The 14623-nt window shown below is 35.5% G+C and overlaps 1 protein-coding gene across 3 annotated transcripts in view; it reads left to right on the top strand.

Annotated features, from left to right (window-relative positions):
- PRDM5 (PR/SET domain 5) overlaps positions 1 to 14623 on the top strand; it is an 84834-nt gene that overhangs the window by 58836 nt on the left and 11375 nt on the right. For all 3 annotated transcript variants that reach the window (XM_082050162.1, XM_082050161.1, XM_082050163.1), the window contains exon 14: positions 9306 to 9391. In XM_082050162.1, the coding sequence (XP_081906288.1) occupies positions 9306 to 9391 (86 nt within the window). The remainder of the gene's footprint in view (positions 1 to 9305; positions 9392 to 14623) is intronic.

Here is a 14623-nt window from a genome sequence, read left to right as displayed (position 1 = left end):
TTATATCCTAATCCTTTCCATCTTTGGATGTAGCACATAAGTTGTGGAACAATAAATGTTGTGAGGTGGCTTATATTTGCAGGTTAATTGATTTTTGAGTTAAGAGCATTGAGTGTCTTTAACTGTAATTGTGTCCTTTCTATGTTTTTACCCATGTTACACAGGGACTAGTGAGAGACAACTAAAGACCATATGTGTCTTCCAGAAACTGCTTATATATGCAAATGTAGGTTAAAATGTAACCTTATTTTCCCTTTTACATCACAGTTAGTCAAAATCTTGATAAAAAGCCAGTAGGATAATGATGACTTTACATCTGTCTTAGATGTTTTCTCAGAAGATTAATGTTTCTATTCTATGCCATTTAAAAGCTGTCATTTAATGTGGCATTCTCACATATTATATTCTCTGGTATTTGGAAAAAGCAGCTTTATTTCATAAGCATGAGTTGAGAAGCTTCTTTGTGAATTTGATTCCATATACGTGAATAAAAGATAATACCAGAGATTACATTAAAATAGCGAAAAGCATTCAGACCGCAGACTTCCATATCCTTTGTGTCAACACAGTTAAGCTTCGCTTTTTCAATTTCCATAATCAAAAACTGTTTTATAAGCTTGTGAAAACATTTCATCATACTTGTCCCCTATAAATTTAGGTGCTGATCACCTTCTTGAGATGTCTGTCATCTTCTGCATTGAAAGCCTGATGTATTGGTGCTAACTTTGTCACTGTAGTCACATTTCTACAGTTTGATTAGCTAGGCATTTAAGCATATTTAAAACCATATTCAAGGTCCAACTCTATAAAAATCTAGGTCCAGATTTTGTGCTTACATGTAAAAATCCTTGAGTAACCAAGCAGAATATTAGTTGTGGAGCTGTAATAAAAATCTTTGGTTATTAACAGTAGTTCTGTCACCTGTGAACAAAAAAGACTTCAAAGTAGCTGATGGAAGTAATGAGTTGAAGGACAGTGTAACTTTGTTTTATTACTGTGTAAAATATGTCTCCAAAGTTCAACAGCGAAACAGGCAATGTATGTAAGAAATAAGGTACAGCCAGGATTCTCATTTTAGCAAACCTCACAGATTACGGTATAAATAATTTATATTTTCTATCATGAAAAAAAAAAAAGATAAAAGGCAAGCTTGAAGGAACTTCCTCTCATATCACAATGAAGTATGTGAAAAAATGTCTGTGTCTAGCCAGTGAACAGCTTGCAAATGTCTACCGATAGGTTGTTTCTATTCAATGACTTATAAATGATCTCTCTTTTATCTACCAAATTTAAAAAGGAGCTTGCAGAAGGCCTCAAAGGTAAGGATTCTGCGTTTCTAAACCTTTCAGTTTATACATCATTGTCCTGTTTATCTCCAGACAACAGTTAAATCTTTAAAAGTACCTGTAAAGTTTCATGCAGCTGTCAGCCTCTTCTTTGCTTCCGTGAATGAAGAAATATTATGTAAGGGATAGATTATTTGAATGCTAGTGACATCTTTAGATCAAATTAATTATCGATTGTTTAATGCACATACTTTAAAAGGTTTCATTGACCATTGGGTTCACTGAAGTCATAGATGTTAATGCTTCATTTGTAGGGAAACCAAATTGCTTAATTCTACTGATAGATGCAAAGAATGAAACTGGTTTATTCTTTAAAGTGCGTGTGGTTTTAATTTATGAATAAAATCTTAATGCCACAGTAGAATGGATGAAAGTCTATAAGTAATTAATAATGGTAGTTCATACTTGGCTGCACAGATTCAGATAGTCTTTTTATTTTGTAGGATCCTTTACTTGTATTTAGATTTCATTTTGTTACAAATACCTAAAACTCAAATTATATTATCATAATTTTGATGGACCGGATAGGAAAAACATTTTGACTATTTGCCTTAACTACAGGTAATCTGAATTCTCTGAGTAAACCCAAATCTTTGCAGAAAACAAGCCTTGTCAACTGTGAAAATACCACTTCCATGCCTCAAAGAACAAGGAATGTCAAAGTACTTAGAAGAAAATATTGATAGGTTAAAAAAATGGTTAAAGCAACCTGATTTTCCCTTGTTTTGAAAAGAACAACATTCAAGTTTTTTTTCTTGTTAAAGATGTGACCATTTTTAGTGAATGGGAAATGCGGTCGACTGACTCACATAAAAGCAATTCTAGTTCTCCCTTGTGCCTGAAAAATACACCAATATTGACACTTTGTTAGAAAGCATTCACAAATACACAGGCTTGATGTTGTTAATCATTGGTGGTGGAAAACAAGCAAACAAATCGCACAAACAACAACAACAACAAATCTCAAACAAAATGAAATGAGAATATTTAACTTCTTGTCTTCAGAGCCAAGTTTGAAAGTCGATTAAAATGAAGAAGGTGTAAGAAATGTTGCTAATTGGCCCATACCTGAGTATTGTTTTTCCATTTCTCTCAGGCAACAGGTTTGTTCTCCTCACAGCCATCAAAGAAGTTATCCCTTTCTTTACCTGGCTGACTATGTGTAGAATTACATGTGTATTTGCTGTTCCTGGGTCTTGTCTCAGCTGATGTCCACAAGTATTATCTTTCGAATAATGAAGTTGTTTGGTCCTTGGCATGAGAATGCTACTTTTGTGCAGGTACTTCTGTACCTTCTAAAGTGCTAAATTTTGAGTGTTTAAAGGCTGAAAAACAGGCAGGCCAGAATTTTGTCTAGGCCAGATCACTGTTTTTGTTGTCTAGTTCAGATTAAGACTGGTCCAGGTGTGGCTCATCAAGAGAGCAGCTAGCTACTGCAGCTGGCCAAGCTTCATGATTATTCTCCTGTTATTTTTCCCTTCCTAGAATCTCTGGAAAAAATTATAAGAATGCTTAAGAGACCTAGGGTATTAAATGCTTTTGAATTTTCTACTTGGTATCTATAAAACTGCTACTTCTACACAAGAGGAAATCTGTTATTTTGATGTGTCTTCTTAAAGGCCATTCGACATGCTATACAACACCAATGTGGTGAAATTTACTGAGTATTTTCTTAAAGTGTAAATACTTAATCTTCAGCCAATAATTTTTTCTGGCATTTTCTGATTTAAGTTCTGATGAAATCATGTGGTTCCTTCAGTTGCTACTTAACTTAAGTTTAATTCCTGATTAAGTTCTTTTCATGTGAAAGAGATTCAGTTCTGTGTATCTTAGGTTCCTTTGTGTGTTAAGTGTTTGTAAAATACATTAACTGAATTCTGTACAGTTAAGGACATGAACTTCCTTTCTAACTTGATGCGAACATGATATACACAGTAACAGCAGCTGAGGATGAATGTGTAAAGCTGTCAAGTGCTCTGTATGAACAGATAATGTTCTAAAGCATATGTCACAGGGTATAATTTAGTTATATACATTAACCTTTTGCCCATCCTTACTTGCTGTTGAATGCTGTCATCATCCCAGATTATCTCTCACTGAAAAAGCCCTATTGCAATTCCCATTCTGGGCTGCCCTGTTGATCACCTGGTATGGAGTGTTGCATGTGTGATCCAGATGGCCCCCTTGCCTCCAAATTCCTCCCCAGGTGAACTGCCTTCTTTCCACCACAGTTGCGTGATGGTGGAGTCTTCAGGTATTAAAAAAACCCTGGATAATATCACTGTATTCAAATCCTTCATTCCTTAATACAGCAGTTTAGTTCTAATAGAGACAGACAGTCAGAGAATTCGTACATAAAGGGTAACATACGCACCTGAGAATTGCGTACATGTGCCCAAGCAAGCCACATGGGGATGGGGAGAGTAGATAGATCTCCAAATTATACAGACATTACTTCTATTTCATTCTGTTAATGGTTTGAAAAAGCTCTATGAAGCTGCTTCAAACACTGAATGTAGTAGTTTACTGAATGCACGCTCTTGTATGCTGTTGACCATCTTCTCTGTGCCTCTCTTTTTTGTTCGGCTGGTCCCTTCAGACACTTCTGTTTTGCTGGTCTGTTCAGGTTAGGACTATTTCTCTGTTGCATGTTTCATTTGCCGTATTTGATGGGAATATGTTTGTTACCAGTAAAGTACATACTTGGTTGATCTTAGCTGAAGTAATTCTTTCAAAATAATCACTAACATCAGGTTTCTACCTGATTTTTTGTAATTAGTGCTTTTTTTTTTTTTTTTTTTTTTTGGTGGCTAAATTGACTACAGGGGATGCAAAATACAACATGAAATTGTCAGTGCATATGACTCCTTTGAAATCTTACTTCTCAAAGTCTTTATTAAATGTCTAGCTTCAGCCACCAAAATGTTGAAGATTTTATGTGTATTTGGTTTTGTTTCTTAATTGTTTTGCTCCCAGGGGTATCTGAGTTTGGGAAATCTGGGTGCTAAACTCACTGTAAATACTGTCTTATGGCACTTTTGATTGCAAATGGTTCATAGAAAATAGTCCATCTTGACTGGAACTGAAGAATCTGATGCTTTAATTTTTTATGCTACTTAAGGTCCACTAAGTATTGTGATCTCGAGCTAGAGATGTGCACACTTGAGGGGAAAAAAGATATCAGTTCTATTGTGACATATTTTCAGACCAAAATCCCATATGGTTTTCAATCCTGGAATTGTTTTTTTGTAATCCTTGTATTAGGGTTACATTTATTTTTATTATGTTAAAAGCTTTGTTTTTATTCATACAAAATCTGGAAGTAGAATGTCTAGACTTTGAATTATAGTAAATCCACTGCAATTTATCCAAGGATTATTTATTTGGGGTTATTTGTACAGAAGTGCCATTAATGTGTTGAGCAGTTTGTTCTTGGACAGCAGGGACATGACAGTCAGCTGTAACTTGAGGGTAAACACAGCAATTATTATTTCTGTCTGCCTTGACTCTTTTGCTATTTGAATGGTAGCAATTATTCTTAGTTATTGTTGCATTCACATTACTTCTGGGCATGACTGGGCAAGCTGTCCAATTAAGATGTATTTAATATACCTACTGGATTTTGATACTGTATTAAAGTAGAAAGCCTGGTGAAATGTTTCAGTGACAAGTGCAGATCATAGTCTCAATTGTGGTTTAATGGCAGAGTTGCAAACAATAACATAGGTCAAGCTTTTTTTCAGATATTTTCCAAATGTGAAGTGTTAGGATTAAGGCTTGGTAGTATATTTGGAAGTTAAAAGATTTATTTTCTCCACATTATTCATATTTTTTAATAAATTAAAAAATCTCCAAACAAGCAGCCACCTTTACTTTGTGAAAGAATACCTTTGAAAGCTTACCCTACAATAGTAGACTGCAATAAAAAGTTATTACATTTAAAACAATGGTGCACTGATATGCTTTAATATGATGTCCCTGCTAAGGATTTATAATTGCCCCTGAACATAAATATATTACTGTATCTTTATACATATATATCTTGTATATATATGTACAAATATATTTATATTAAAAATACAGAAGGCAAATGGCATAATTGTTGATCAGCATCAATGAGTTTAGACATATCTCTCAAGCATGCTTCCAGCAGTAAATCTAAGAAGAAATGTGAGTTTGTCACAGGGGAAACAGCTTTCTTTCATTTTCATGTTGAGTAACTCCTTTTTATGAAGGTGAGAGAAATAGATACAGGACTTGAGCAGGTATCAGAGAATGCAACACCATTCCATTTGCTTGTCTTAGTCATTTTTCTTTTACATCTTCTCCTCAAATGTAGCAGATCCATTCCTTTTCTGTACTGAGATGTTCTAGTTTTAGTGATGATTCTAAACTTTGAAGCACAAAATCCTCTCATTTGTGGACACTTGCAATGGTTCTGTATGAGACATTGCACTTCATGTGTGAGAGGAGTATATTTAGTGTTCATTCATTCATAGTGTTCACTCGTGGTGAGTGCCACAAGGATGGAGCCAGGCTCTTCTTGGTGGCAAATAATGATAGGACAAGGGGTAATGGGATCAAGCTGGAACACAAGAGGTTCCACTTAAATTTGAGAAGAAACTTCTTCTCAGTGAGGGTGACAGACACTGGAACAGGCTGCCCAGGGGTTGTGGGGTCTCCTTCACTGGAGACATTCAAAACCCGCCTGGACATGTTCCTGTGAGACCTCACCTAGGCGTTCCTGCTCCAGCAGGGGGATTGGACTAGATGATCTTTTGAGGTCCCTTCCAATCCCAGACATACTGTGATACTGTGATTTCTTCAAATCTGTCTGGTTTTTATCTGTCATCATCTTATGCTTTTTGCATATTGCAGAAAGGAACTGCAACTCCTGTTTATCTTACATGGCTTAATGAGAGAGGACTTCCATTGGGGAGCATCTACTTTCCAATTAGTCTTCTTGATGAATCTGTTATTAAGGTCATTCTTACAAGCAACTGGCTGGTAGTGTGAATTTGGTTTGTCAAGTCTAGTTCAGAAGGAGGGAATTTAATTTTTACCAGAGATAGAGAAGTTAATAAGTCAAATTGTATTCATATTGCCAAAATCTCCTGTTCATAAGTTTGGACATCTAATCTGAATTAGTTGCCTAGGCTTCTGATACAGCAAATAGAGAAAAAAGATGGAGTAACTGAGGGCAATTTATTCAGTTCTCAGGCACCAAAGTTAAGCCCTTTCCAGAGAGCAATTCATCCTAACTTTCTTTTACCCTTCATTTCACTGAGATTCAGAACAACTAGTTGACATTGAACACCATGTTTTCACATGGCTGGTGTCAAATGAGAGGACTCTTGTTCACAGATCAAATCATCTTCAATATGAGTAATTTTTTATTAAAAAATATAGACATCCATGTATTTCTTATACAGTGGCACAAACGCAACTTTGGACTGGTTACAGAGAGACTAAAAAAATTATTCTAAGAAACCTGGCGTTTGCAAGCACACATTTGTTTGAAGTGGCCCACAGTTAATCTTGTAAATCCTAGAACTCTTTGAGGTGGAAGATAAATTACACATCTAAGAGATGTGTAAGCACAAGGGAAACAGTATTTTATATAAGTGCAAGGGCACTTGTGTATATTTTGGACATACAGACTACAAAGATTAGGTGAAAGGAAATAACATAAACAAAATAAAAGCCACAGTAAAATTACTTGGGTGTCATCTTTTGTTTTACTGACAATCACTAATGACATAAGTGCATGAGAAATTGTTCGTATAATTCAGAAAAATAGGATGTCACCAAGCATCAATAAGTCAGAGCTTGCAGTCTATGTTACATAGTAAAGTCAATTTTTGAAACAGTGGAGATTTTTGAAAATTTACAGTACACAACAGCTGCTTGAAACCAGTCTTCTTCAGGTGGAACATGTTGAGGTCACACTGTTGTCCTCTACTGGCACCTGCTGAAAGCTCTTAGGCCCTTACCAAGTACCGTGATCTCCATTGTTAATTTGTGAAGGACACTATTAATCCATTCCAGACAAACTCAAAGCCATCCTTTGAAAGAAAAGCCCTTAAAGAGACTTGAGGATGGGGGAGAGAGGGAGGAGGGGTACAACCCTTACCTATCAATGCTCATCTGCTTACAAGCTGCTGAAAGCTTTAACTTCTACATTCAAAAACCCTAAAACATAAAAATGTCAGCTGAATTAATTAAATATTTGAGTACTGACAACTGTTGCAGTATCTGAGTTTTGCAGACATGAATTAAAGACATCAAGGGTTATGAGAGAGAGTATCATATTTCAAACTACTCAATGAAAACACAGCGATTGTTGTCAACATTCTAAAAAAAAAAAAAAAAGCCAAATTCAGAAAATTCAGAAAATAACAGAATATTCTGTCTACTGAATTTTTTCATCCCCTTGTATAATCATCTAATCTCAGCTGCTCTCAAATCTCTGCACACCCAGTGACTATATGGGGATTTTATGTACAAAAGTGACTCTCAGTTGATCAGCTGTGCTATACTCAGTCAGTCCTTCTGAAGAGCTATTTCTTTAAGCTGTCTCCATTATGTACTTTTTGTGAAACTTTGACATCTTGTTCTCAAGAAATAAAACATCCGGTATATTCCCTCTGAGCAATCACGGAGGAACACCTCATGCAGAGAAAACATGAGAAGAGGGATGAGGCTTCTTTTCTTCCTGTCGAGACAAATATTCCTGGTATGAGGGACTGTAGAACTTTAAATGCTTACCTCTGTACTGCCACTCTCTTACACTCTGATCTTTGGCATGTTAGTGAAATAGGTAAGACTCTCTTTTAACCTGTAAAATGTAGTTAATCTTACCTATTTTCCAGGATTGAGTATGAGTATTAAGATTTTTTTGGCATTTAGACTATGTTAAATCTCTCTATATGTGTAACAACTCTTTAGCGAGTGGAAATCTGTGCATTGACTTAGTAGAATAGGCTTTGCTTAACTTGTATTTTCAAATAAAGATTTGTCACACCTTCAGCGTTATGATTGCACAGAACAAATTCAATTTTGATAATAAAGAAGTAGTTGTATTATTTTAATTCATTTAACTATGTTTTTGTACTAGAAACAGTCTTATAATTGCTTTTAAAGTGTCATGTACAGGAGAAGCAGAAAATAGACTCAGATTCCAGTGCATCACCTCAAGAGTAAAAACTTAAAATACCTTTGGGGAATTATGAAGCTTTATCAGTTCTTCCAAATTATGGAGCTAGTTTAGAAACTCTTCACCCTTTGATTCTGAATAGCTCACTATCCACATTACACTAATGTAGTTGGAGAAAATCAATCTAAATGACATCCGTTTAATGGAGCATTAAACTAAATACCTCTAAGATATGGGATGCTGCAAAAGAGATGTGAAGATCTTTCTGCTTCCATTTCAATTACAAATCATGACACAAAAATTGCAGAAACTTTTGATTAACTAGCTTCTAACACAGTTCAGATACAGCATTAAAAAGGAATAGATTTTTATATTTCATTGGGATTCTGACACCTAGAGGGCTCTAATAATGACCAGATGTGAAATAGAAGAAATATTTGGGAGCAGTTAATGACTGACCATAGAAGTGACCATGTGTTAGTCACTGTAGAATGTGGTTTGGGCAATGGTAGTAGGTGTGTGATTGTACTTTTTTTTTTTTTTTCCCCTGAGAGCTCCCTGTGTGTATTCATATATTACTAGAACAAAACTAAGCAGCAAAGAGTAATATTTTGATCCAGCCCTGCATCCTGCTCAGGTAGACCTTTATTTGTAGTTTTCCTAGTGCTTAGGTATCTTCTTGTTTGAACTGAGTGTGAGGGCAAGGCCAGAAAAAGGTACCTCAGTTTGACAAATAACTGTGCTGCAAGACCTTCATATATTGAGGCCATATTTGTGGATTCTGATACTTTTCTTGTTTTCAGGTGAGCGTCCTTACCAGTGTCCTTACTGTGACAAAGCTTTCAGTAAGAACGATGGCTTGAAGATGCATATTCGCACCCACACCAGGGTAAGTCCCAGAAAAGAGTAAGAGTAGCTCAGATTTATGGTTACTTGAGGAGGGTCTATGAATCATGTCTGATAAAAAGTAAATAGTTACTGTTTATGTAGAGATTAGGCTGTATCAAGCAAGATATTTTATACTTATCAAAATAAGAGGCAAAGATTTAAGTCATTAACTGTTAAATTCTAATTATGACTCCCTTACTGACCTTCTATTTTTTCCACAGTCAATTTCTTCTGTGTTGAAATAATAGCACTACTATCTTCTTCCCATAACCTGTGGTTATTTATAGATATAAATTACTGGTTTTAGTTGTTTACTGAGTAAACAATTCTCTAAAGGCATCACTGTTCTTGACACTTCAAAATCCAATGTTTTGATTCTTACTGTCTCATTAAAATCCTGTCACTGTGAGCCTTTGTAGAGACCGTACTTCACTAACTCATGACAAATATTAAGTTGCCAACCAACTTTAACTTTTATTTAATGGAAGGCAAAATAAAGGGAAAATTGCAGGTGTTTCCAAGGTTATTTTTGAACCTTGAGTCTCAGCACGAAGGTTGTCTGTTTCAGAGAAAAGTCTTGTCACTTACGTACATTTATTAGAGGACAAAGAATTGATCTTGGCTTCACGCAGCCGGCAAGGAGATGGAGAGCTGTCTTCAAACAGCCACATGTGAATTCCCTTAGTAAAGAGTGATCTCCAGGTGAAGTTAAGCTGGCCCGGCACTCCATATGTTGTGTGCCTCTGGCCTCCCCATCCACCATAAAAAAACAAGCAAAATGTTTAGAAGTAAGTTGTAACTTTTACTAGTAAGCCCTTGGGACCTGTTACTGCTTATAGAAGTCAAGTCAGCCTTGAGGCCAAACTGAGAAAGTTCCTTATCTATTAGGAAATAGAGAAGGTCATAGTTATTAGTCTCCATATGCAAATCTGCACACAGAATAGCTTTCTAAATGAGTAAAGATAACATCAAAGCTGTTTGCTTAATTTTCTACTATCCTACCCAGATCTTGAGGGTCCTATTATAAAGGACTTATGTACCCCAAACTTTAGTTTAGAAACTATCAGTAGTCTGTGCAATGCTTCCTGGTGGTTCATTTGGAGCAGGCTAGTCCCATGTTGCACCAGGAGAAATTTCATTATGTTCTACATGGATGTGAGTGGGAGGAATGGTGAACAAGACCAGTTCTATAACAGCGTCAAGTTTAATTTTTTCCTAATTTGTCATACAGTTTGAGTGAAAACAACAAAACCTCCAGCCTTTGTAGGGGAAAAAGGCCCAAAGAACAACAACCATACAGACAAATCCCCTCAAACAAACAAACCAAAATCAATCCAAAACAATACCCACAACAACAGAAACCTAGAAAAATATTATACAGGAAACAAAACACCCCCACTTCAGTAGCAAAAACAGCTCATTAGTATGTAGATTATGTAACAGTTTTGTAATATCAAGATCACCTGCACTGAGGTTTCTCTGCACACAGAGATTCTAACAATGTTTAAATCTGTGCACTGAGATGCAGAACTCTTTAGCAGTTTCTGCCATGTACTTTAAGACCAGACAGGTCTATCATTACTGCCTGTGGCCTTCTCTCTTTTTAGTTGAACTTCTATCTCTGAGCTTTTCAGATCTTTATTCAGAGCAATATAAGCTGAACTAGAATTTCTGAGCTATTCACGTGTAAGTATTTTTTTGAAGTGAACGCATACATTCACATTGTAGTATCTCTCTTGTCTTAGGGTAGGTGTGATCTAAGTCTTTATTCCAGAAATGAGAGACTGTGTATATGTTAACAAGTAGTGCAATGCAGTAGTAGGTATGTAAAGTGAAACAGTTGGTGCTGAGGACCTGACGTATATATTGTGTATGTTTCAGGGATTTTATTGCAGATTTTGTGTAATCTGGTTTTATAGACTGAATGCACACTAGTGCTCCCTGGAATGTACCTTCTGGTTTAATTTTTTCCAAAAGCAATTCAAGTCATGCAGTCCAAACCATTTTGGAAGTTTGCACTGAAGCACAGTAAGAGGGAACATTGAGAAAGTGTTGTTCAAAAGCACACACGTGATATTAATGTAAAGACTAAAGGACACACATTCTAACTGTATTGTGTAAGAACTTTGCCGGTAAAGAAAGAGTCTTTCTGCAGAAATAGCTTGAAATTCCTCTGTGTGATACTAATTCACTGTAAGTTGTTCTGTGATCCTAGAGCATTTAAAGAAAGACAAAACTAAAGATTAGCTAATTAAAAAATAATGTGTCTGTCAATATGTGTCAGTTCCAAGAACAAGAAAACCAGGAAGTCAGGCTTGAAATTTCTCTCTTCAGGCATTTAATGTGTTGGCTTTTCGAGACAAAAGGTTGTATGAATGTTGACTATTCCTTTTCTTACCCTTTCCTATGCATAAGTTTTACTCTGAAATTTATTCTTGCATGCTTGCTGCAAAATAGTTATATATGACACTCAACAAGGAAAAATGTCATTGTGGAGATTAAATCTAGATATATTTTACCAGTGGGATTAAGTGCCAAACCTGATCCTGTGGAACATGGAAGGCTGCTGGAAAAATCATTGTAGAAAGTTGATTAAGGTCTGGCAGCTGCTAAACTGAGTAAAACCTGGGTGGCCGCAGGTGTCAGCTCAAACCCTGGAGTAAACAGAGAAGTTAAGCCAAAACCCCTACTGACTATGTAAGGAGAAGAAAATACCAGCCACCTAATATTAAAATGTCACCTGAACACTGATTTGTTTCTATAAAAGTAGATGTGTTTTGTTTATGATTTTTGTTTGTCTGGGTGTTTTGTTTTGGTTTTCTCCATTTGTTTGTTGTTGTTGTTTGGTTTTTTGTTGTAATATTAATAATAATAATAATAAATATAGCAGCCAAAGAAAACATAAATGAAGAACTTATTGAAGTTCTTGATGAAATGAATTTACAGATCATATTAGTTTTGAGTAAATATACACATACTTCCAACCTTCACAGTGCAGTAAACTTCAGCTCATCCCTAAGGCTTTATTCAGCGCCTGACATAGTATTACAAAGTTTCAGCTTAAACATGTAGAGAAATTATTGTATCTTACTGCAATATAATTATTGATGTTTGGAAAAATGATCATTGATAGGTGCCCAGAGTTATTGTCATGTCAAATTGATGTTTTCATTACTTCTGAAAATGGTGTTTTTATTACAGTTTGTTTCAGTGAAATACGTGGGAGTGATGGAAAACAGGAGAAGTAGAAGCCATTTGCAAAATCTTTTTCATCATTTGGTTTGAGTAGTTCACATTTATACTTTAAAGGTGTAACAGACAGATGTGATCCTTACAGTTTGTTTGAAAATCTGATTTCTAGTGGTGGGAAGGCTGCTGGCTGTAATGCTCCATTGTACATTTCTGAGTTAATAATGTATTGTAATTTCTCTAATTTTTAAATATTAGGTACATTTCTTTGTTTTATGTGTAAGTACCTACCATTTAAAAATGCAATAATATTTAAGTATGTTTATAAAAAAGCACCTGATGTTCAGAGATTATACTGTAAGAAACAAAAAAAGTTAAGTGATAAGCAGATTTTTCTAACTCTTCAACTAACTTTATTCATCCGCACTTGAAATAACTTGGGCAGTATACTTGTACACACACACACACTCATATATATACAAATATATATACACGTATACACATATACATACCTATACATGTTGCATGGAATGGGTCAATAGATTGCAGCTGATCTTATGTACCTTCTGGCTACTAAAGCCATCAGTACTCACTGTTTAGGAAGCTTTGTCTCCCATTCTTTCTTGTTCATTTGAAGCTAGGCAGCTTGGATACTGTTAGCAGTGTAGCCTCAAAATTGCTGGGACTGGTATGATCTAGTGGCCTGAGTATCAGGTCTGCTTTGAAGTCAACTCTTGAGCTCTTTAATCTCATAGTGAGTTCGTTAGTGGTGGTGTTTAGTCTGAAGCTTTTATGACTACAGATGCATATTCTGCTGAAGTCACATAAGTGACTTCAATGCAAAGATATCTTTAGAAGCTAAGGCCCGATGCAGTATGTGAAAAACTTAGACAATCTTGAGTTAATGTCAAGTTTCATTTATGATTTTAATGATTTTAATAAATCATGCGAAGTATGGAAGCCAGACAGCCTCCTGTCGAGGTGTTGTCTTCAAGTCAGCATTTCAGCTTGCTGCCGGGACAGCTTGAGAAGCAAACTGTCCTCATCATGGCCCTGAGTTAAACAGTCTTTCCAAGGCTCTCATATGGAACTTTAAACAACCCCCTCCATTTTTTTTTAACTCAGAGACTATTAAAATAAAATAATGAAATAAAATTCTAGAACAATTATGACATAATTTCTCTTATTCTTCATTTCCCAGGAAATACTTGGGCTTAAGAAAGGTTTTAAAAAGGTCATATGTTCTAGAAACAGCATACCATGCTATTGACAAATATATATGTCTATATTACATTGGTTACTAAATATATTCTCATGTACACGTGACAGTGTGTAATCAAATATTATGAGGTGTTGACTGAATCTTGAGGTTTTTTTCAATATTAGATATTCTCTATATTTCCCCATTGGTGAGACATGAGTGAGTTCTCAAACATCTGTCTGAGGATGATGACTTTGCCAGTGCTGTGGCTTCCTTGCCTGTGGAATCTGTGCTTGTATACAGAATATAAAAGGTTTGAATCCCACTGCACCTATATTTTCACACTCCTTTTTTATGCAATGTTCGCTGACGATGATCTTTTCCTGGTATAATGATTTTTTATTTTTTTTTTTTTTTTTTTTTTATATATAGATACTGTTTTTTTTCCAAGAGCAGATCAACATCTGTTGAGTTTTCATCATGGCTGATTATATAAACCATCCTTCACTACATCTTAGGGGCAGGAGCTACTTCAGCAGTTTGGAAAAAAAAAAAAAAAAAAAAAGAAACAAAAACTTTACAGATTGCAGGTAGCAAATAGGCAGAATAACTGTGGAAAATGGGAAGTTAACAGTACAGTAAAGTCCAAATAGAGCTTTGGGGTTCTGGACTGGATTCACCATCTTTGATACATGTTATGTACAACTGGTTAAAGAGATCCTGAACGTGGTTTGAGGGACACGGCGGCATTAAAAATTAGTAATAATTGAAACAAAATGTTACCAGTATTAGGAGAAGGTTTAAAACACACAAAGCAAAAGGTTTATGTGAAATACATGGGTA

The sequence above is a fragment of the Streptopelia decaocto genome (genome assembly GCF_964273445.1).
Source record: "Streptopelia decaocto genome assembly, chromosome: 4".
NCBI classification, from domain to species: domain Eukaryota; kingdom Metazoa; phylum Chordata; class Aves; order Columbiformes; family Columbidae; genus Streptopelia; species Streptopelia decaocto.
Note: the sequence above shows the minus strand (reverse complement) of the source record. Positions and strands in the feature narration are given on the sequence as shown.